At 32.3% G+C, this 21,046-nt stretch overlaps 4 protein-coding genes and 2 long non-coding RNA genes across 17 annotated transcripts; 3 read left to right on the top strand and 3 right to left on the bottom strand.

The window, feature by feature from the left end:
• The first annotated feature begins 5 nt into the window (after window positions 1-5).
• On the top strand, window positions 6-4,600 carry LOC138185954 (uncharacterized). Its single transcript, XR_011174752.1, has 3 exons — window positions 6-825; window positions 2,622-2,733; window positions 4,155-4,600. It is a non-coding gene; the product is annotated as an uncharacterized LOC138185954 (long non-coding RNA).
• On the bottom strand, window positions 1,491-3,336 carry LOC138185952 (chymotrypsin-2-like). Of its 2 annotated transcripts, XM_069125321.1 has the most exons (5): window positions 3,058-3,336; window positions 2,773-2,932; window positions 2,443-2,692; window positions 2,175-2,312; window positions 1,491-1,758 (listed from the first exon to the last, which is right to left on the bottom strand). In XM_069125321.1, the coding sequence occupies exons 1-5, from the start codon at window positions 3,107-3,109 to the stop codon at window positions 1,609-1,611; spliced, it is 750 nt and encodes a 249-aa protein (XP_068981422.1). In that variant the 5' UTR covers window positions 3,110-3,336; the 3' UTR covers window positions 1,491-1,608. The 2 variants fall into 2 exon arrangements, with proteins under 2 accessions (XP_068981422.1, XP_068981423.1); XM_069125322.1 differs by lacking the exon at window positions 2,175-2,312.
• Window positions 4,601-4,805: 205 nt separating the features above from the next.
• PolI (DNA polymerase iota) lies at window positions 4,806-8,906 on the bottom strand. Of its 3 annotated transcripts, XM_069125228.1 has the most exons (4): window positions 8,278-8,906; window positions 8,025-8,216; window positions 7,374-7,892; window positions 4,806-7,295 (listed from the first exon to the last, which is right to left on the bottom strand). In XM_069125228.1, exons 3-4 carry the CDS (start codon window positions 7,840-7,842, stop codon window positions 6,115-6,117), a joined length of 1,650 nt encoding a protein of 549 aa, XP_068981329.1. In that variant the 5' UTR covers window positions 7,843-7,892; window positions 8,025-8,216; window positions 8,278-8,906; the 3' UTR covers window positions 4,806-6,114. The 3 variants fall into 3 exon arrangements, with proteins under 3 accessions (XP_068981329.1, XP_068981327.1, XP_068981328.1); XM_069125226.1 differs by having other exon boundaries at window positions 4,806-7,892; window positions 8,278-8,905; XM_069125227.1 differs by having other exon boundaries at window positions 4,806-7,892; window positions 8,406-8,905.
• Window positions 8,907-9,176: 270 nt separating this feature from the next.
• Window positions 9,177-14,851, top strand: Su(var)2-10 (E3 SUMO-protein ligase Su(var)2-10). Of its 8 annotated transcripts, none has more exons than XM_069125231.1 (9): window positions 9,177-9,867; window positions 10,659-10,825; window positions 11,068-11,169; window positions 11,335-11,434; window positions 11,535-11,825; window positions 12,059-12,160; window positions 12,290-12,530; window positions 12,603-13,019; window positions 13,130-14,851. In XM_069125231.1, exons 1-9 carry the CDS (start codon window positions 9,844-9,846, stop codon window positions 13,336-13,338), a joined length of 1,653 nt encoding a protein of 550 aa, XP_068981332.1. In that variant the 5' UTR covers window positions 9,177-9,843; the 3' UTR covers window positions 13,339-14,851. The 8 variants fall into 8 exon arrangements, with proteins under 8 accessions (XP_068981332.1, XP_068981333.1, XP_068981337.1 ...); XM_069125229.1 differs by having other exon boundaries at window positions 9,181-9,867; window positions 11,290-11,434; XM_069125230.1 differs by lacking the exon at window positions 9,177-9,867 and adding an exon at window positions 9,874-10,185 and having other exon boundaries at window positions 11,290-11,434.
• On the bottom strand, window positions 14,114-17,251 carry nAChRbeta2 (nicotinic acetylcholine receptor beta2). 2 transcript variants are annotated; one of them, XM_069125237.1, is made up of 12 exons: window positions 16,967-17,244; window positions 16,640-16,797; window positions 16,519-16,563; window positions 16,337-16,446; window positions 16,071-16,251; window positions 15,775-15,931; window positions 15,557-15,684; window positions 15,313-15,488; window positions 15,064-15,216; window positions 14,877-14,989; window positions 14,520-14,632; window positions 14,114-14,323 (listed from the first exon to the last, which is right to left on the bottom strand). In XM_069125237.1, the coding sequence occupies exons 1-12, from the start codon at window positions 17,016-17,018 to the stop codon at window positions 14,114-14,116; spliced, it is 1,596 nt and encodes a 531-aa protein (XP_068981338.1). In that variant the 5' UTR covers window positions 17,019-17,244. The 2 variants fall into 2 exon arrangements, with proteins under 2 accessions (XP_068981338.1, XP_068981340.1); XM_069125239.1 differs by lacking the exon at window positions 14,114-14,323 and having other exon boundaries at window positions 14,511-14,632; window positions 14,877-15,001; window positions 16,967-17,251.
• A 49-nt stretch (window positions 17,252-17,300) lies between these two features.
• On the top strand, window positions 17,301-20,287 carry LOC138185913 (uncharacterized). The gene is made up of 3 exons (XR_011174747.1): window positions 17,301-17,481; window positions 17,614-17,703; window positions 19,958-20,287. It is a non-coding gene; the product is annotated as an uncharacterized LOC138185913 (long non-coding RNA).
• Window positions 20,288-21,046: the final 759 nt, after the last annotated feature.

Here is a 21,046-nt window from a genome sequence, read left to right as displayed (position 1 = left end):
AAAATCACACGGACAGGCACAGGCAATGAGAAATTCGCGAGACACGAGAAACAGGGGATGAAAGCACACCCTCGAAACTGTCCTTGCTTGATGGCGCGTGCGCTCCGTGATTTAGGTCATACGTCTCATTACAGATAAACGCTAGTTATAGTACACGGTCCAGGGTTTTCTTTCTCACTCTATTAAATTATCATTGTTTTTCATCGAATTTCCTAAAAAAATTATTGCATTAACTTGATACTTATTTTAGGTCCGATGCGACTCGAGTATTGGCAATCTGTCATAGATTACACGTGCTTTGTAAACATTGGCGAGGTCGGGGTAGCAGTGCGCATCCTTGGCCTCGATGTTGGCAATCTTTGAATAAGTGCTACCAGTGGTGTAGCCAGAGGGGTTTATAAAGGTATTGTGATCTCTGTTAGATTTTAATCGCAAAGAACCTTTATTACTTCAATTAATTATGTTCTTACTTGATTAAATAGTATCAATAAAACATTTTATATGTCGGTTATAAATGAAATGCGTAATAATTTTGAAATCTTATGCATATCCGAAATTTACTTTCCAAGGATGTACTACTACGTGCAGCATCCTTCTTAGTCCTGAAACGATTTTCGATGCACACAATTCGGACATGCGCCATTGAATTCAGGTTATTCGACGCTTGACCGAAATTGAGATTGAAGATTTCTTACTGCATTCTAATATCAAGGATACCTTTTATTCTTCCGCTCTCTACAATCATCGGTCACACAATTTTAACGCGGAAATAAATTTCTAACTTTAATAAAGCTTTATCATTTCGTTTTCAAGGATTGAATATGCGTAAGTTCAAGATCTTTATTTTAATTCCTTAAAATTTAGCGAGTGCATGACCTTTTAAAAGAAGACTATACATGTAATAGTGTGAAATAGAATAATGAAATATGAAACAAAAGTATGTATTACAAATCAAGATTTAAGATTTATCTTATAAGATTTATCGGGTATTTGCGTATTAGATATGTATTGAGTGTCTATAATTAATTCTAACTGTGTTTATAACAAATCATGTATTTTCCCGTATAAATGTTATAGGTTTCCTAAATGTTCTATCTAATTCAACGAATTAGGTACGTGTGACATTAATTTGTGCATACGAGCCGCAAAATTAGTGTCATCTTAAAGTGCATTTGCATAAGCGTAGGACGCACTGCAGCGTATATAACTTAACATAAATTACAGCTATCATGCAATGTGAAAAACATACAAGAAATGTAAATAGTATATTGGAAATGAAATTGAATAAAAGGAACAGAACAACTGCTCGGTAAATTGATACTTTGCTAACGCACGAATGCGATGTCTTCGTTTATTAAGACGGTGCACGTTTGTTTAGTCTCTCGCCCCGATTACGGTTTTGTTTTAAAAGTTCTTGGACTACCCTTCTTGCTTTAACATTTCCTCTTCTTATAAGTAACATTAAAGAAAGATATCACATTTGTAATTAATTAAATGATTTATTTCATAGTTGTATTCTTTGAGAAATCACAAAGTGCGAAGGTGTACATAATCCACCATGTAATATTCATTTAACTGTAATTTAATTAGATTCAATCATCTCCCTATCTAATTCTTATTTTCTATGTGATCTTTGATCCAATCAATATAACTGTAGACACGGGTGAAGACATCCGGTCGACCTCTTGCACATGGTATTCCCCAGGATACAACTCCAATTTGTTCATTGTCGGCAACTAAGGGGCCACCGGAATCACCCTGTTTGAAAATAAATAATTCAATATATATAGTTTATTAGAAAAAAAAGAGAGAACAATATCTCATCCTTAACTAATAGAATAAACTAATGTTTGAATGCTGCAAATATATATAAGTATATTGATAAGTGTGCATCATATTGTAAATCATAATACTAACGTAAGAGCTTAATACTTCATTTATTGACACAAACATTCGATCTAACTAACAACAAGAAGGTTGGAATTTCCTCCGCGTACTTCGAGCAATTCTTTTCGAACTAGGTGAGAGAAACTTAATAGTCGCTTAAATGCTCGTTGTTACACTCTCGATGACACGGTTTTCGCGACAAATAAGAAAAAAAAGTGCTGCTTTAGTTGAGGGATCCTTTGACATGAAAGGGCTCTCTTCTCGAGTACTAGACGTAATACACTTACGTGACAAGCGCCTTCACCTCTCTTGTTAAGTGTGCAGATATTGTCGTTGGTGACACGGAAGCTGGCGTTTAAACATTGTTTTTGATCGATTACACTTAGCTGTATGTAATATAGATCGTTCGGCGTTTGTCCGGGATACTTTAATCATTTGTATGTAATTGGTACCGCATTCACAATCATTCAAGTATAAGGAAAAAAAATTAACGAATATAATTGTTTTGATAAAAGAAAGATGCTAAAATTATAATTCACAATAGTTGGTACTTACGCTAGTAGTTCCCCAACCAGATAATACAGCGGGATAATCTATTTTGCCGAAGTTTTCATTAGGTAACGCGATGGGCTTCACTTTGTCTCCGAAAACGATGTCCTTGTCCACTTTGATCAGTCCGATATCATTTCTAATCAATATAGAACTATATTTTGGATGGCTAATTATTTTTTCAGATTGATATACGTCGCCACCTTTGTCTAAAGTATTGGAACCCAACACGATAGCTATGGACGTATCGTTGAAACTAAAACGATAGGTTGTAGGTATAAGCAGTGAAAGAGAAAGGTACCTAGTTTTTTCTGCAGAAATTAAATTAATATCTACCTTGATAAACAATGAGCAGCTGTTAGTACCCATCTCTCGTTCAGTATAGATCCTCCGCAAAAATGACGATTTTTGTAACGTAATGAAGCTTGATACGGATATTGTCCGTCCTCTGCTACAGAACCGCCGACGATTTTTGGAACTTCATTTATACTTGCGACTATATTTAATAATCTTATATAGTAATACATCTCACTAGTTTTTAAATTTAATTTAGTTTCAAGTCGTTATATTTTGAAAGTTCAGTTACGAATAAATGATAATTTTTCTAAATAGAATTATTACCTGATGCTTCAAGTATTGCTATAATAGCGAAGATATAAAGAAACAAAAACATTTTAAGACACTTGTTTTTTTGTTGTTGTAACGAATAAGCTATCAATCTGGTATACTGGACACATTTCAGGAGTATTTATACCAAGTATGCTTTTAATGACCGTGGGAATTAAAGACACACCTGGCCAGTATTTAAATTTAGGTCAGATATTACCTACAAAAAAAAAGCTTATTCGAATGTATCTCACGTATGTTGCGATAAAACCGAAGAAAACTCGTGACCGACCGGGTACCGCTATCACTTAAGAGGAGAGCAGTCATAAACTAGCAATTCTAGTCAAAATCTGTTTTTTTATCTTTCGATAGGGGTTTTCCGACCATAGGCCAACATAGAAAAATATTTGTAATAGGTGACATTTCTATCTTATTTTTGTCTTGTTTCACTTTCACCAATCTTATTTTTGTTTTATATTCAGCTCCTTTAAGAATTAGAAATGAAATAGCTTTTAAAGTATATTTTAATTTGTTTACTTTTATGAGATGAAATTTTAGTTCATTAGAAGTTAAGATATATTTTCTTCTTTAACGATATCGCGCCTGCTCCACTATATTCTTTAAAGAGTTAAAAGATGGCAACAAATCAGTTTTGCCATAAAAGAAGTTTAGTTACAACTTGTAGTAACGATTACATATTTGGTTTACCCGATTCATGTTTCTTTGTCGATCAGTGACTCAAAGAGATTATTCGATTCGAAGATTATTCGAGAGCCTTATTAAACGAGCGCGCAGGACAATTTAAAAAGGCATAAAGCTGCACAATTTATTCCATTATGACATGACTCACCCTGATTATGTTCCATTCAGAGACGGTGGCTGGGTGATTGGCCTTATTCAAATTGTATGGTAGTGGTAAAGGTCTAATTCTGTCGTCATACACGAACGCACTGTGTACTCAAATTAAATTCATATTGCTTTTAAATATCGCTATATTACATTGGAGCAATAATGCCCATAGAGGCGCATACGTAAACAGAAACTATTTCATTTCTAATAACTTGAATGGAGATGTATATATGATTTCAGATGATTTACTTCGATGATTTTAGCTACTAGGTGTGGTTTAAAAAGATGTTGGATGAGTTGTGAAATGGATAAGGAGTAAGGATGTTTTAATGCAATGGAATATATTATAATAAAGAGAACATCAAAGACGTACAACTTGAACTTCCTTTATTTAAATGAATCAGAGGTAATATGAACCGTCGATGTAACGTTGCTTGTACAAAAATCAAACTCAACTTCATTCTGCATTGCCTGCTTTTAATTCTTGAATACTATCAACGCAATTATCTGAGAAGTGCGAGCTATTGCGTGTTATTCTAATTAATCCGAACTTCGACATTGACGAACGGATATGGGTGTCGCAACCGCTCATATTCCCCGTGGTATATACGTATAAAATACTCATATATCTCACAACCAGAAGTTAATAATCAGAATTGTACCGCTTCTCCCGTGCATACAAGAAAATAAATAAACATAGAAAAAAAGCTTGGCCATAAGTAACTTTTTTCATCGCGCATATATATATTATATGTATATAATATAATATAATATATATTTTTATTCTGTTATTATTCGAGCTATATATATATATATATATATATATATAGATAGATATATATATATATATATTATTATATATATATATATATATATATATATATATATTATATATTATATTATATATATATTATTATATATATATATATATATAAATTGTCCATTCCCTTATGTAAGTATGATCGTTTACAAAAGCTACTGTTTCAGTATCACTTGCCGTCGATCACGCTTTAATGCACATATGCTTTTCGGTAAATCGTGTGAAAGTAAACGTGTGTATAATATAATATAATTTGAAACTGCGTGAATCGTTGGCTTACTTTTTTTCGTTTTGTTTTATTCGTGTTCGCTTAAACGTATATTATAATTATTCACCTTGTACCATACCGAATCGATAAAACTTTATGATTGTCTAATATTTTTAATATAACTATATATTATAAATTACGCTTATCTTATTCTAACGGTGCTCCTTACCAGTAGCACGCTAGGGGCGATTGAGTATTTCTGTACGGCATGTCTTTTGTAACACCCGTTACACATAGAATAACATCGATAGTAATAAAAATATAAACATTATTTCGTTTCATTTTTAAACTTTAAATCATACAATTATAATTTAATAGCTAGATGGTACGTACAAAATCAAATGCCAGCACCTCGTTTAACGAGACGGATTACGTTTGGAAGTGCATCAATTACGCACACTAGTTAAGTGTAAATAAAAATACTTTCCTGCCGTTGAAATACTCACAGTGAAATAATCGTGAAGATAGCGAGAGAAAAAAAAGAGGCGAATTATATAGAACATAATTCTAATACAAAAGTATTTAACTTACTTAATCTTAATTTTTATTCATCCGAACAATATTAAACATTAAGAAATACGCGATAGTATTAAGGATCATATAAAACATACATATTGAATGTGTGAAAGATGAAAATATAACTTATTTTACAATACTTTATCTTTGATTTATAATAAAGAATTCTACTTAAATAGAAATACTTTTCATTGATAGTCAATTTACATTTTCATTTTCTTTCACTTTTGTGAATACACCTTAAATGCAAAGCAACTCAAAAAAGTCCGACTATCCTAGGTAATTTAAGTACCAATTGTGCTTGATTTCGTCAAAAAGAAATGAATAAAAATATGTTTTATACAGCTGTTTTATGCAAATTCACATTGGTCTTTTTTTAGTGATGTTTAATGAAATGATCAAAATTATACGATAAAGTTACTTTATATCAACATTCATTTAATGTAAATGTTCTAGAAAATATGTGTATACAGAAAGTTAATACCCAAAATCATAAATTGATTTAAAATATTTAGTAACTTAAATTCATAGTATCACATGGTGCTGCCATCCAATATTGTAGATGTGTAAGTGTGTACATAATGATGGCTATATTATATTTCTAGGCCATAGAACTCCGTCACTTATTGGCTATGAAGTATTTAAGTATATTATTGGGTTTTGGTTTACTAGTCGTCGGCCAGGAACGGGTCACTTCTCTTTGTATATCGATGGGTAAAGATTTAAGAACTGCCGCATCAATTTTCGGAGATAATTGCATTGGTGATGAAGGACTGAGTCGAAGATCAGCCATTTCGTTGCTCGGAGATTCTCTACGTCCACTCAACCATACTTCCAATCTAGTCTTTTTTGGTAAAGGTTCTATTTCGTTCAATACATCATCGTCCGCACTCTGGTTGTTAGCACCTATTGATTTCGAAACTGGAGAGGAGGTGGTACTCATTGCAGAACCGTCGTTACTATCTTGATTTACGCTCATTGGTGATCCGAGATTAATGTCGGAAACACCTTCTTCCGAGCTTATATCTAGAACAGACTGAACAGCGACCTGTTTTCGCAAGAAAGATGTAATACTATTCTTTCCAGAAGATCTCTCTTCGAATTTCGTGAAAGCAACTCCTAAAAGAGTTAAATGGAATGGTTTAGAAACATCGACAGTACGGTGAAATAGTTTCATTGCTAGTGCCAACATTTTAGCATGATCGTAAACACCAGATTTTGTAGAAGGCAATAGGTGTTTCGGTAAAGCGCATTGTCGAGTTTCTCTTTTACCAGAAGTTGGTTTATTAAAATCATGTTTCCTAACAGTTAATCTCATAGCAATGGGAATTCTACCATCCTCCATAGCTAATTCTGTTAATCTTCTCAGAAGTGCTCCTAGTCTTGATTCTACTTCAGCTACCAAAGAAACACTCTTGAAGCCATCTTCTAAACCTATACTCTGTCTCTTTCCTGTTGGTTTAACGACGGTCTCGTCGATACCTTCGGCATTATCTTTTAATTTTCGTGCTAAGTCAATACCAATTTTCATCTCTAAGGTTTCCAAAGGTGTTTTTCTTAGATCATCCACTGTTTTTATGTTGTTGGAAATTAATAATTGTGCAGTTTTTTGCCCAACACCTGGTATTTTAGATACAGATCCTATAGTAGACAAGAACATAGGTGCACTGCATGGGAATACTAGTGTTTGATGATTTGGTTTATGCAATGACCCCACCAGTTTTGCTAAAAGCTTATTATGTGCTATTCCAGCACTGCATGTAATATGCAAGTCTTTATAAATTCGTTCTCTTATTTCTGCTGCAATTTTGGAAGCTATAATTAATCGAGCATGACAGCCACAAGGACATTCTTCTTCGGAGGTACCAAATACTTTACCAACTGGATTTTCATCTTCCATATTAATACTTAAATTTAACTCTGAATTATTTCCAGAATTCATATATTTTTGTACAATAGAAGTTACGTCCATGAAATTGTCATCAAGACCCAATCTTTCAACTAATGGAGTAAACTGATGCAATATCTCCAGTACTTTAGCAGAATAGTGACGATAGTTTGTTAAATCTTCACCGTTTACCAACACCAGTTCTGGGCACAATTGTAAAGCTTCCTGAACTGACATACATTTTTTTATTCCATGTTCTCGTGCTAAATAATTGCTTGTCACTACTATATTCTTTTGTTGCACCCCCAATGGTTTGCCTTGTAGCTCTGGATGCCTAAGCATCTCTATTTGAGCATAGAAACAATCAACATCTATATGAATTATAGTTCTCGGATGTCTGATAATTGCATCAAATTCAATAGAATCCATTGAGGTCAATTTACAAACAATATTATACATATAATCTTTATCACATAAGTGACTTATTCAATATTTCAACATAGTATAATCTGTAATAGTAATAAATATTCAATTAGCATTATAAATGGCAAAACTAAATGATTTATAAATAACTATCATTATTAGCATATTACAATTATCAATATAATGAATAAAGCCAAATAGTAAAATTAGTTTATTACCTTTTTCAAAAACAAATTTGCTGAAAAATATATTCTTAAGTGCAGATTTTCATTTTATTCATGACATTAACAAAGAGTAATTTTCTTTATTATTTACACACACATTATTAACACACTTTAGCACAAATTTTTACAATAATTTTTGAATATAGAAGTGTTTGCTTGTCGATATGTTTAATTGTAGACGTATATCTAAAAAATAGGTTAAGTTGTGCAGTCAAAACATACAAACTATTTACTATTTTTAACTTACATATGGAGACTTATAATTGTATAACAAGTTATCATTTTCGTTCTTAAATAAACTACTCCATAGCACGGCTATTAAAATAGTTTATTATTATTTCTCAGAACTTTCCTTAGATCATAAAGTAAGGTTACCATTATTTAGTGTTCATTTGGAAGCTATATCTCACAACCACATAGAATATTAACGTATAGATATATTTTTATTTTCCAGAAATCCGTTAGATCACATTGAACGGACATTAATTTGTAGTTGGAGCTGTTAAAAAACACGAATGACTCACTTCTGAAAGCCACATCAACTTCTTATAAATTTCATTGAAGAAATATATTCTTTTTTCTGCTGATAAGTTTCGACTGCTAGCACGAAACAAAACTACCGTAAAAACTAAATAGAAATTTGTTTACAAACTGTAATGCGACTAATTTATTTTTCACATGGTAGCCATGTTTTGAATTATTAAAGATATCTTTGTGTGTGTGTGTGTGCGTGCGCGCGCGCGCGCGCGCGCGCATGTGTGTGTTTATAATTGCACTCTAAATATTGGTGCATATGAATGTTTTAAGATAGATGCACGTATCATCATTTTATGATACAAATATATTTTTCACTAGAGATAGCACACCACAGACTTTTATGCAGCACATATTTACATAATGGTGCGTTTTCATGAAGTGATAGCCAATAATATTTAAAATAAACTAGGGGAATTATTTAAAATACATAGATAAAATCTAAAATAAAACTTATGTTTCCCCTAGATATAATCCAATCATATTGTAGATCATTTAGTAAGAATATATCATGAATATAGTAAAGATGAATTACTATAAAAATAGATACTCCAGAAAATTTGATAGGTTTTATATCGTATTGTGCACTTGTATTTCTAATATATGACTGTGTTTCGTTATCGTAATGTACATTTGCAATTTTTATATATTTTTAAAACATTTTATATTGCACACCAGTTACAAAAGAATGCTAAAGGTTTGGTTGGACGTTTGCAATCTAATAGATGAAATATAACCAGCAAATATATTCAAAGATTTTCCTCCGCGTGTATACTCACTAAAAGTTTAAGAAGACGAAAACAACTTGAATTTATGATTTTCTTGAAACTTCAGTACCTCTGTTATAGCTCTTTTTCTGATATTAATTAACAAAGAAATTATTATAATGTTGTACATTTGTTGAATTATACAAATTGAAGTTGAACTCCAAATAAATTGTTAGCAGCCATCTTGGAAAACCCTTTTTCGCATTTCGAACGAACGAAGTGTCAAATATCGATAATTACTTCATCGCACGCGGTTGAACTAAAAATTTTTATGGGAATTGAGCTTTCCTAGAAAAGTTAGATTTTTTAAAACGATCTCGAAATTGAAATGTAAAAATCAATTTCGCGCCATAAAATAGTATTATTCGATACTCGCACTTAAAAACCAAGAAAAATATAGAAGCGAGTTGCGATACAAACAACTCGAATAAGTAAGGGGTAGGAGAATTTTTGTATTGAAAGTTGGAAATAATATAGGCAAGACGGCTTCGCAAAAAAAATCGTCTAAGAAGATGGCGGAGACCAAAGAATTAGAGGTGAGTGAGGTATTAAAAGTGGTGCAGTGCAGTTAGATTATGTGTGAAATTTTAGAGAAAAGTCGGCAGGTCTGCACTGTGAATTTGTCGTGGTTATATCCGGGTTATCAGCGATTTATTTGCGTCAGTGAATTATATTACTAGACGCTTAGTACTTGTTAAGCGCGTTTTTCTTCATTATTGTTATAATTATTTTTTTTCTTCGGTGAAATATTGAAATTAATCAATAGAATTTTTTTTACGATATATTGTGCTTATAATTATGTTGCCCTTACCGAAAAAAGCTTATAAAAAACGTCAATATCTTCATAATCACAGGTAACCTAAATATTTTTTTTTTAAATCAAAATCGTTGTCAGTGTTTCTTTGTTATTAATCATATGTATTTTATTCGTAAATATTGTTGGACGAATGATATTATCTATGATTGCAAAAATAAATTCTGTTTCATTATTGTATTTTTCTCATTCAATATGGATATGGATGAGAATACTCTATGTGTGTGGTGTGATTGTCTTTAGAATAGAAAACTTGAAGTATGATCTTTATGCCTGGTATTTCAAATTCTATTCCGTATTTCTGCAATTATGTTTATATAAGCCAATATAATAGATAAAATGTTTATTATGTAATTGAATTGAAATAAATAGAATTGATAATAAATTTAAATGTTAATTTGTTTCTTATTAATACATTGTTATTTATAAAATATATTTTTCTTTTATCAAAATAACAGTTTAGAATAAGTGTATTATATAAAATGTATGCATGCTATAATTTTATGATTGCAGAATATGATATTGAGTTTTCGAGTGTCTGAACTTCAGATGCTTCTTGGTTTTGCTGGTAGAAATAAATCAGGTAGAAAGAACGAATTACAAGCACGTGCACTAGAATTGTTACGTTTGAGATCCCATCCAATTCAGCTCAAAATACGTGAATTATATAAATCCATACAGTGAGTATAAGATTTATTAATGACAATACAATTGTTCTTGTAGATTGTACTAAATCATTAACTACCTCTATCACAATTTATTAAATTTTTAATTATTTTGTTTGTTTATTTTAGTGAAGTATTGAAAATGATTTTCTTTTTATATCTACTATGGCATATTGTTATACTTTAAGTATTATAAATGTCAGTGGATTATTGAGATAAAGTCCCAGACTCATTTTTTGTTTCAAAATTTTGTTTAGAGCTGATCAATTAGCTGCACATCAAATGTATGGTCAAACAGGTAGTTCTGGGGAGCCACAAATAGATCAAAACATGCATTCCAGAAATTATTACACAACAAGGTAAATATATAGAACAAACAGATAGGTAACGCAAAGAAAATAAGTTTATGAAGAACATATATAATTAATTATATAAGATATATTTAACAATGTTGTTTTTTACTTGTAATTAATGTAAAGACAAGCTATCAGTCAACAGCAACAGTCACAGTCTTCAGTTTCTAGTGGAAAGGATTTACCACCTGCACATCAAGCATCTCTACCTCAAGCACCTAGAACAAATCCAGTCTATCAGTCAACAGCATATGCCAACGTAACACCACAAGTAAGTTATGTAATGTGATTTCTACATAAAATTGTATAAAACTTCTATATTATTTTTTGTAGTGGTTTTTTAATATTCATATGACATATTAATATTTCAGCAAACAACAAGTGCAGCCTATAATCCATATCCATATGCACCAAAAGTTTTACCATCACCATTGCAAATACAACCTAGAAATCAATATCCTGTTCATCCAGATGTTAGACTTAGAAAGCTACCTTTTTTTGATTTATTGGCTGAATTGTTGAAGCCATCTAGTTTAATGCCTCAAGGATCTATGAGACTTCAAGAGAATACATTTATGTTTCATTTAACACCACAGCAGTCAACAGATGTAGCAAGTTCACGAGATTGTCGCGCAGGAAGTAAAATGGATTACACAGTACAGGTACATTTTACAGGGAGAGTCTGTTTCTTAATGTTAACCCCTTAACCCACAACTACGGGCATAGCCCGTAGTACGATGATCGGGCCAAACGTAAATATTACGAGTATAGCCTGCAGTAGATGATCGGACCAAACGTAAATTGGCCCAAAATTCTCGAACGTAAATCGTAGGTTAAGGGGTTAAATTTATATTTTTGATTGTTGAGTCTACAATCTGTGTTATGGCTATTTCAGATACAGATGCGATTTTGTTTGCAAGAAACATCGTGTGAACAGGAGGACTGTTTTCCACCAAGCATTGCAGTAAAAGTTAATGGAAAACTGTGTCCTTTACCTGTTAGTAGACAGAAATATAAAGAATATACATATACATATACACATGAAAATATTATTTCTTTACCCTAAATTGAAAGTATAGTAAAATGTTTTGCTCTCACAAATGAAATGTTTTATTTTTTATTTCAGAATCCAATACCTACTAATAAGCCGGGAGTAGAACCAAAGAGGCCGCCACGGCCTGTCAATATTAGTCCTCTAGTTAAATTATCTCCTACTGTAGCGAATCAAATTCACGTGACGTGGTCGGCAGACTACGGCAGACGATACGCAATTGCGATATATTTAGTTCGAAAGCTTTCAAGTGCTGAATTATTATCAAGGTTAAAAAGTAGGGGAGTTCGACATTCGGATTATACAAGAGGTTTAAGTAAGTAGTTATGTAATTAGAACTATTTGGTATTGTTGAAAATGAATGCTATTGAAATAATGATCTTTTTAGTTAAGGAGAAACTTAACGAAGATGCGGATAGTGAAATAGCGACAACATCGCTTAGAGTATCGTTAGCTTGTCCATTAGGCAAGATGCGAATGTGTACACCATGTCGTGCATCGACATGTTCACATTTACAATGTTTTGATGCATCCCTATTCCTTCAAATGAATGAAAGAAAACCGACATGGAATTGCCCAGTTTGTGATAAGCCAGCGTTATATGATAATCTCGTTATCGATGGCTACTTTCAAGAAGTGTTGAACTCTAAGAAACTATTACCAGATGTAAATGAAATTCAATTATTGCAAGATGGGTCGTGGGAAAATTTGGTTCTAAAGAAAGAAAAGGATAAGGAGAAGAGTGAAACAAAAGTAATTACAAATTCGCAAGATCGTAAAATCGATGTGGATACAGTCGATCTCGGTGAGATTTTATTTCATTTTAATATGTGTAAAGATATGACATATTTAAAAATAAATGTTTTTATGTTTATGAGTGTTTACATATAAATGGGTAATCATATCACTGTTTAGATGAAAGCAATCTTACACCTCCAAAGGAAAAGAAACGAGCTGTTATTATTGATCTAATATCAGACAGTGATGACGATGATGAACGTACCACACCAACACAAAGTACAAAAAAGATAACTAGTGGTACTTCTTCGCCAAAGAAGTCACAAACTAGCTCCATTAGCAGTACAAGTGAATCACCAGAATTGATGATAATTGATTTAGAATAGAATATTTTATATCTATTGCTACTATTAAATTGCCAAATTTTGTATAGGACAAAAACCAAAATTTTGTTAGTTCTGTGATCATTTAAAAAAAGAAAGTTACTACATAAAGTTAAGTATAAGTGAATTCATGACATTTTTACTTTTGGTACTTAAAACTGAAAAAGAAAGGAGCAAAATAATATTTCTTTTTAACTATAACAACTTAGCATTCCTCTGTATAATCAATATATATATATATATAGGGAGAGAGAGAGAGAGAGAGAGAGAGGGGGGGGGGAGTGATTGCATATTATTTTAATTGATGAAAGAAAAAAATGTAAATTAACGTCTCGAAAATCAAACTCAATCTAACTAATAAGATACCTTAGTATAGTTTTTCATTATCGAAAACATCATTGTGGAATTTCATCCAAAATAATAAAACTATTTTTATTTTGTAGTATAAGCCTCTTATTAACCTTGACATGTAAATGAAAGAGGAAAATAGAAAGTGTAAATATTTATATTAATATAAATATGTTAATTATATTACTAGCGTTATTAATGTAATTAAATTTGAGTCCTCTTGAAATTGTTTCTTTATTAAGTTTCTTAGTTGATCAGGGTTAATAAAACTGCTTGGACTATATTTGCTATAGACTTTCTGTTTATGAAATTCGATCTAAAGTTATAAGGAATAAAATAGATAAAATTCATATAAATAGAATATTAATAATTTAATACTTTTGTATTATGATTTTTATACGTGAGTCATATGTTCCACGAATCTCAAAGTTTATTCGTCTTGCGTAGCCGCATTTACATTTGGATACATATAATTGCGAAACGATATTCCAGAAAGTTGTTGGTCCACAGGTTCTCTTGTATCATATAAACTTGGTGCTTGAAATATTATGCCAAGTGTTCCACCAGTACATGCCAATGTAAAAACCCAAAGAAAAAGTCTATCTAAAACCATAGCTACGAATTTCCAATCTTCTATAACCTGGAAATATTAAAAAATATATGAGGGAGAAATGTATCATATATTATTTCGAGAAGTTATATATATATATATATATACTATTTTTAAAAAAGAATTTTTAGAATTGAAGCCTTAAATTGTCAAGAAAAGTATCAAAAGTAAAACATGAATATTCAAACAATGAATTGTTGAATTATTGAATTATTGATCAACTTACTTCATTATCCTTATCTGCATTTTTTATATGTTGAGCAATAAAACGCACACCCTTTAAAGCTGATATGACATCAGGAGACAAGTGTCGTGGCATCGTATTTTCACTATCAGTGACTGCAACAGTATCTCATTGTTAATGTACATTTCAGAAACTATTACATGACATTAATTGTAATATAACGTGCTGCGCCATATACATCCATGAATTATAGGGTTACTGTTAATTCCAATACACGTTTATTTATTTCAATCGCTATTATGTAATTCTTTATATGTGTCATATAATGCACTGTCACAATACATTTGATTAATAAAATTTTGTATCAATTATATATTGTAGAGTAATTTAAATATTTACCTGATGCATGCGGTATATGCCGGGCATCGTCTTCTCGTATATTTTTATACTGTGAGGTGACACTTTCAAACCCATCTGGACTTCCTTTCAATTCCAGTGGGTAATCACTAACACTATCAGGAAAACTGTAATGTATACTCCTGAAAAGTTTTCAATTTCAGGATTCGATAAACAGTAGTATAATTACCTAAAATCAATTTCATTAGTGTATCCACTATCCATGTACGTATCATCATATTCTGGAGTTGAATACGGTGTCCGACGCATCATTAAAAGTCGCGGCATCCAATTTAAAAATACTCGTCTAACCCAGGGTGACATGTTGTGCGTAGATGGAGACCTACATAAGAAATTTATACGTAACTTTAGGTAATTTATAAATAGGATACTATAATTAGTGTTTAATCTAGAATTATTACGATGGAATTTAGTTTACCGAAAATGAACATTTAAAACGCATACGGTAATCCATATCGACAAAGTGACTAAAATCATGGTAAATAGCAAATATTTTCCTAAAAGTGGTATAGCTAGTGATGTTGGTGGAATAATTTCGGCTAATAGTAAAAAGAACACCGTCAACGAGAGGAGAATGGAAGAACACAACGATACCTGTAAAAATTCAATTTTTTACAGTACAAATACCTTTTCGTTTATTTATTATTCTCTGTAATGCTTACTTTTTCACCTGAATCACTTGGTAGATAAAAGACAAGTACCGTAAGGAACGTAATACCCACGCAAGGAATTATTAAGTTGACTGTGTAGAATAATGTCTTTCTTCGCATCGTAATATTAAATGTAATATCTGTATGAATTATATCAAAATGCACTTACATTTCGTATCGTTGTATAAATTGTATGTTAATATAGATGTCAAATATATTTATTTACTCACCAGAATAAGGTTCTGTGCAACATGGATAATATTCTTCGTTTCTGGATGCCGGTACTTCTAAAATGTCCCATTCAACTGATAAGTAGAAGTCGCTTAAATCTATTCCTATTGCAACCAAATTGCTACCACTTTCTTGTTTCATATGTTTCAGATCCACCTGCCAGTAAAAGTTTTTACAAAGTATATTTTTGGTAAATAACATTAACGTCAATTATTTGTATTTTCAAATTAATTTATTTCTATTTGATTTGTATTAAAAAAATTATTTATGATTAACGATATTTTTGAATTATAACCTGAGCGCCATTGTACGTCCATGAGCCGAATTTCATAATACACGATTGTTCGTCAAATGGGAAATATTCGACGTTAATCTCACAAGATGATTTGTAAATCGCAGGCGGTTTCCAAGATACCTCACCGGTATACTTTAATGTAGCCTTTGTCATAAGCGTTACTTCGTAATTGCCATCGGCACTATGAAATTATATTTAATTGATGTCTTTTTATGATTATGAAATTCAATACTTGCTAATAAGTTGTAACATACATTAAAACTTACTTATTGTATAGGACAATATCTGGTAGCCAAATATTTTCGGAAGGCACATATAGCATTTCTACGCCACCGTATTCTTCTGGATCCCATCGTAGTTTATAGTCGATCCATTTCTAAAATGCATAATATCGACAGTGAATAAAATATGTTTATAAAGATAGGTATATTTCTTCAGCAGCTCTTACCTGTTCCACCCAGACGTTGGTAGTCATTACCTGATTTTTTAAATTCTGTAAATTAAAAAAAATATTAACAATACCTTTATTGAATAAAAAACAACCAAAATCACAAAATATGACTTTATACCATCTCAATTAGCTGCGAGAGCTTTAAACCAAGCTTTACTGTTAAGGTTTCGGTGTTGTTCTTCACAGGGCGTATAAGTCTATTATAATTCGACAACAAGTCATCATAAAGTCTTTTTGTGTCAGGGTTTGCCTCGTAAATTTTTAACCCAACAGCACCTAGAAGAAATACAAATCTGTTTAGTCATAATTTCTACTTTTTATGTAAGAACAATCGAGTTCATCGCATTCAAATCACACGACAACATGAAACATACATTACGATATAATTCTTAAGAAACTTAAATGATTCTCAATCACTTACAATGTAAAAAGGTGAAACACTTACCGAATATAATATGAAGGGCATTAAAAAGAATACTAAACGTCAATATTCGCATTTTAAATGTAACTATTTACAAATTTGTGTAAGATTGAAATGGCAGTGACCACTCCCAGTAAAAACACTTTCACCTATGCACACATATACAATAATTTTTAAGTTAACCTAATTAAATGTAAAAAGAATCGATATCATATTAGATATTTTTCTTCCGGGTGACAAGTGGAAAACCTTATCAGTAGAAAATGAGCGTTCTGCATCCCACTGGACCAAAATCGATATCCGAAGTTAGCGCCATGACACTTGCTCCAGTTTGCACTTCAATGTATTTCGTCTGTTACAAATTCACATCTCAGCGCATGCGCATTAACGATGCGCGCACATCTTTTTCAAATCGTCCACAGGTTGGCGCCTTCAGTCTGTACCAAATCACGTACAAGCATTTTTCGTCTTAAGATTTGTTTTCGTTTTTTTTTGTTTCAGTGGATTTATGTTGTATTCGTTTCAATGCGTTCATAAAGGTAACTAAAATAAATTGTTAGCTGTTTTTTACTTTTGTATTTTAATTAGGTAGCAAATATTATTTGTTTGAACGTTTTAATTCAGATTTCTTAAAAATGAATTACCGACATTGTATGAATCTTGTTCGTCAGGTAGCGCACTCTGTACTATAATGCAGTAGAAGCCAGATGCACCCTTGCAATTCTTTTGGAATACTATTCACAGAACATCATTATGAAATGGTATTTTATACAAATTTTTTATTAGTATAATTACGATAGAGATATTTTTCATGGTACCTAAGAATTCAATATATTCGATACATCCATTCTTCTACGGTAAAATGATGTGTACTGTATCATGATTTTTTATATGTTTCGTAGTTACTTTGACGTGCATTTTTCTCAATACGTACAATCTTTTATCAGACGAAATGTTTACCAAATGCAACTTTTGTAGGAAGTATTTTTCATTGATTTACTTGTAAGCTGTTTTATATAATTAAATTAATCGTAGAACATTTGAACAATTTGAACATTTTGTTATAATATATAATATTTATTATCTAACCTTTCTTGCTTTTGCAAATTTATAAAAAAGAGAATATTATTTATATATACTTAACAGTTTGTATATTATTCATCAAATACGATCAATAGGTACTGCCAGGAAAGGAATTGAACACTCAAAGACAACCTACTTAACGCTATATGCTCGTAAGAGGTTAATTAAAAGCGAAGCGTAACAATCGATAGGCAAGAAAGGGTAGAACATCGACATCACTCCACGCAGCACTTGTAAAAGAGTAGGACCATTGTGGATTAAAGTTTTATTATAAAAATCTATAACGATGCTCATAGAATTGAATTGAATCCTCAACTCTGTCAATTTAGCATCTCGTAAAGTAGAAAAATCCTTTAGCCTTTCCTAGAACATCGATCACAGTACAAAACCACGTTCATGTTTCAGACAATGGTCGCGTGTCTAGAAAACATCGTAATTATGTCAAAGGAGTAACTGCGGAAGTGTAAAGTACTCCGGGCATGTTACAGCGAAAATTACGCTTGAAACGGAGATGTATGTTCTTCACAAAAGTAGCATCCGTAGTGTAACAGCTCTCCTAGGAAGGATCGACTTGCGACCGCACAATATCCCACGTATATACGATTATCGATCAAGGATACGTAAACAGCCGTGGTATAGTTGCGCACACGCGGCGACCAGGCCACTTAGCGTATGTTTGTTTAGTACCTTTTACGACTATATTGTCCGGGCATGTGTTAGATTACGGAGCAGCCAGTGTCTGGCGCATAGCTGAGGGTTGGGTGGTACGGCGCCGTGCTTCGAGAGGGTCATTTATAACTGTTATCGTGAGACTTACTAGCCCACTTACTACCTCCACTGTGTCTATTCTCCACCCACTCTTCTATTCGTAACGCGAAGAAACGTAAACGCGAGATGCGCCAGTCCACCGAACCTGCTGGTCATTCTAGCACGGTTTTTTATTCGGTCATCTTGTATCATGCCAGAGAATAAAATCTTTGAGTAACGACATCATATTCAGGAAATCTTGATTTTTACCGCCAGTGTTCTATGAGAAAAATTGGCAGTTGTTTGTTTTTTCTGTTCCTTTCCATTAGTTAGTTTATATTCTATAGATGATTTGTACATTATAATTAATTGTAAAATAGAATTATAGTCTCGAGTTATATTGCAATCTTTCCTAATAAAGCAAGGTAGTAATTGTTGTCTGTATTGTTTTCCTTAAATATAAAATTATTTGGAAATTCATAGTCGAGAAACTATAGGCGAGTGGCGAAGGTTATTTTACGTAAAATATATAATTGTTGCTGGACTAATTACAATCCTGTTTTCATTAGCTTTGGGACTTGTAACCGTAATAGCTGTGCACACAGTCCTAATCCTTTGTTCTCACAAAGCCACTTTGAGTGGCGAACTGACCGGACTGAATGCGAACTTTGGACATAGCGTTTAAGGTTGGTAATATGCTAGCTTTACATAAATCTGCGTGATAACTAATGTGCAAACTTTCATATTTATTGAGATAACCGGATACAATTATATATTAAACGTTGTTAATATAATATATTTTCCTAATTCATGTTTACTACAGACACACAGATTAGAAGATCATTAGATTGATCATTAGATCAGAAGATTATTAGATTACATCATCAGATTAGAAGATTTGTTCGTCGAACAAACTTGAAATTGTCGATATTACATTCGTGGTTGTTACACAGATTATAACGTTTACAGGGTTGAAACGGAGTTTTATTTGTTAGACTACGTTTCGCGTGAAACGAGAAAGCGTCGCGACATTGGTATTACAACCGATAGCTCATCGTTATCGAGGACATTTCTCATCGCGTTTTTGTCCGTCGTTCCGGGACGGGGCACTTAATCCTAATATGGAAATATGTCGTGCACTCCGCAAGCCGACGATTAATGCGAATAAATCGATTTTTGGCGTAGGGATACGACGGTTACCGCCAAATCCTGGAAGCCACGCCAAGTGGCGGAAACACGGGAATTCCATCTGGATTTACTAAGATCAGTGCCATTTAATGTGGAGCTCGATAAATCCCTTAAAAGCTGGTGGTCGGCAAGAAGACGGTGCATTACAATTTTCCAGAAAGGAGAATGGCGAACGTCTAGGGGAGACGCAGACAAATCTGCAAATGCAAGGCTTCAGGTGCCAAATGCTTTCATCGTATAACGTGAGTAACTGCCTTCCCTGTTTGCTGTCCCACATCGATCGCAATCTATGAGAATAGCAGAGCCATCCAAAAGTAAAAAATCTTACGAACGTATTCCATTTATGCTGATCGAAATACTCGCCTTATGAAATGGATACGAATCGATAGATATTAACATGTACACACACCTCTATTCATAAGTACAATATTAGAACACTTATAGTAAAACAAGATATTCATGTATTTTGGATCGTTATCATGTAAAAATATAAAGTTTTAACTAATTAATTATTTCCTTATCAATGTGAATAACCGAGTACAAGACCAACAGATGTTCTGATATTTATAAACGGACGTTTACGTTAATATATTAAAATTTTAAAATATAGGCATCTGGAAGTTAAAAGTTAAATATGATATGGGGAAAACGAAGAAAACGATGTAAAAATACATTTAGTTTTAGAAAACTATGTTACTTAAAAACATAGAATATCATTTCCATTTGCAATTACTATTCGCCGATCTTTATCCTCAATATTCCAATTGTATCAAGTATCTCCAAACTCCGATGTATTTAACTTGTCCGCTTGCACATACTTTCTTAAACATATCCATTTACGTAATTCGCCGTTTGAAACTGCTACTGCCTCTTCAACTGAGTTACATTTCCAGGATGTTCAATTTGCGACGAATTGCTCTGCGCTTAACCTCGAGAGAATTGAGAATAAATACTTTGTATATATCAATAGAAAACTGGAATATTCATGACGATCTGCATCTTTATAATCTACTCTTCACCAATGTTTTTCGTGAAAGTTGTGCAATCTCGACGGAGAACCGAGAGACACGAGGTCCGTTAGGATCG

Source organism: Bombus flavifrons, chromosome 13 (genome assembly GCF_040668555.2).
Source record: "Bombus flavifrons isolate JBK064 chromosome 13, iyBomFlav1_principal, whole genome shotgun sequence".
NCBI lineage: Eukaryota > Metazoa > Arthropoda > Insecta > Hymenoptera > Apidae > Bombus > Bombus flavifrons.
Note: the sequence above shows the minus strand (reverse complement) of the source record. Positions and strands in the feature narration are given on the sequence as shown.

Coding starts and splice junctions, on each gene's coding strand:
- PolI (XM_069125226.1), bottom strand. CDS start 7,842: ATGTATAATATTGTTTGTAAATTGACCTCAATGGATTCTATTGAATTT.
- LOC138185952 (XM_069125321.1), bottom strand. CDS start 3,109: ATGTTTTTGTTTCTTTATATCTTCGCTATTATAGCAATACTTGAAGCA. Junction 2,693..2,772: donor GCTGCTCATTGTTTATCAAG/GTAGATATTAAT, acceptor CTATCGTTTTAG/TTTCAACGATACGTCCATAG. Junction 2,313..2,442: donor CTGGTTGGGGAACTACTAGC/GTAAGTACCAAC, acceptor AAATGATTAAAG/TATCCCGGACAAACGCCGAA.
- nAChRbeta2 (XM_069125237.1), bottom strand. CDS start 17,018: ATGCGAATATTGACGTTTAGTATTCTTTTTAATGCCCTTCATATTATA. Junction 16,564..16,639: donor TCTCGCAGCTAATTGAGATG/GTATAAAGTCAT, acceptor TTTAATTTACAG/AATTTAAAAAATCAGGTAAT. Junction 15,685..15,774: donor TTGCACAGAACCTTATTCTG/GTGAGTAAATAA, acceptor TAATTCATACAG/ATATTACATTTAATATTACG.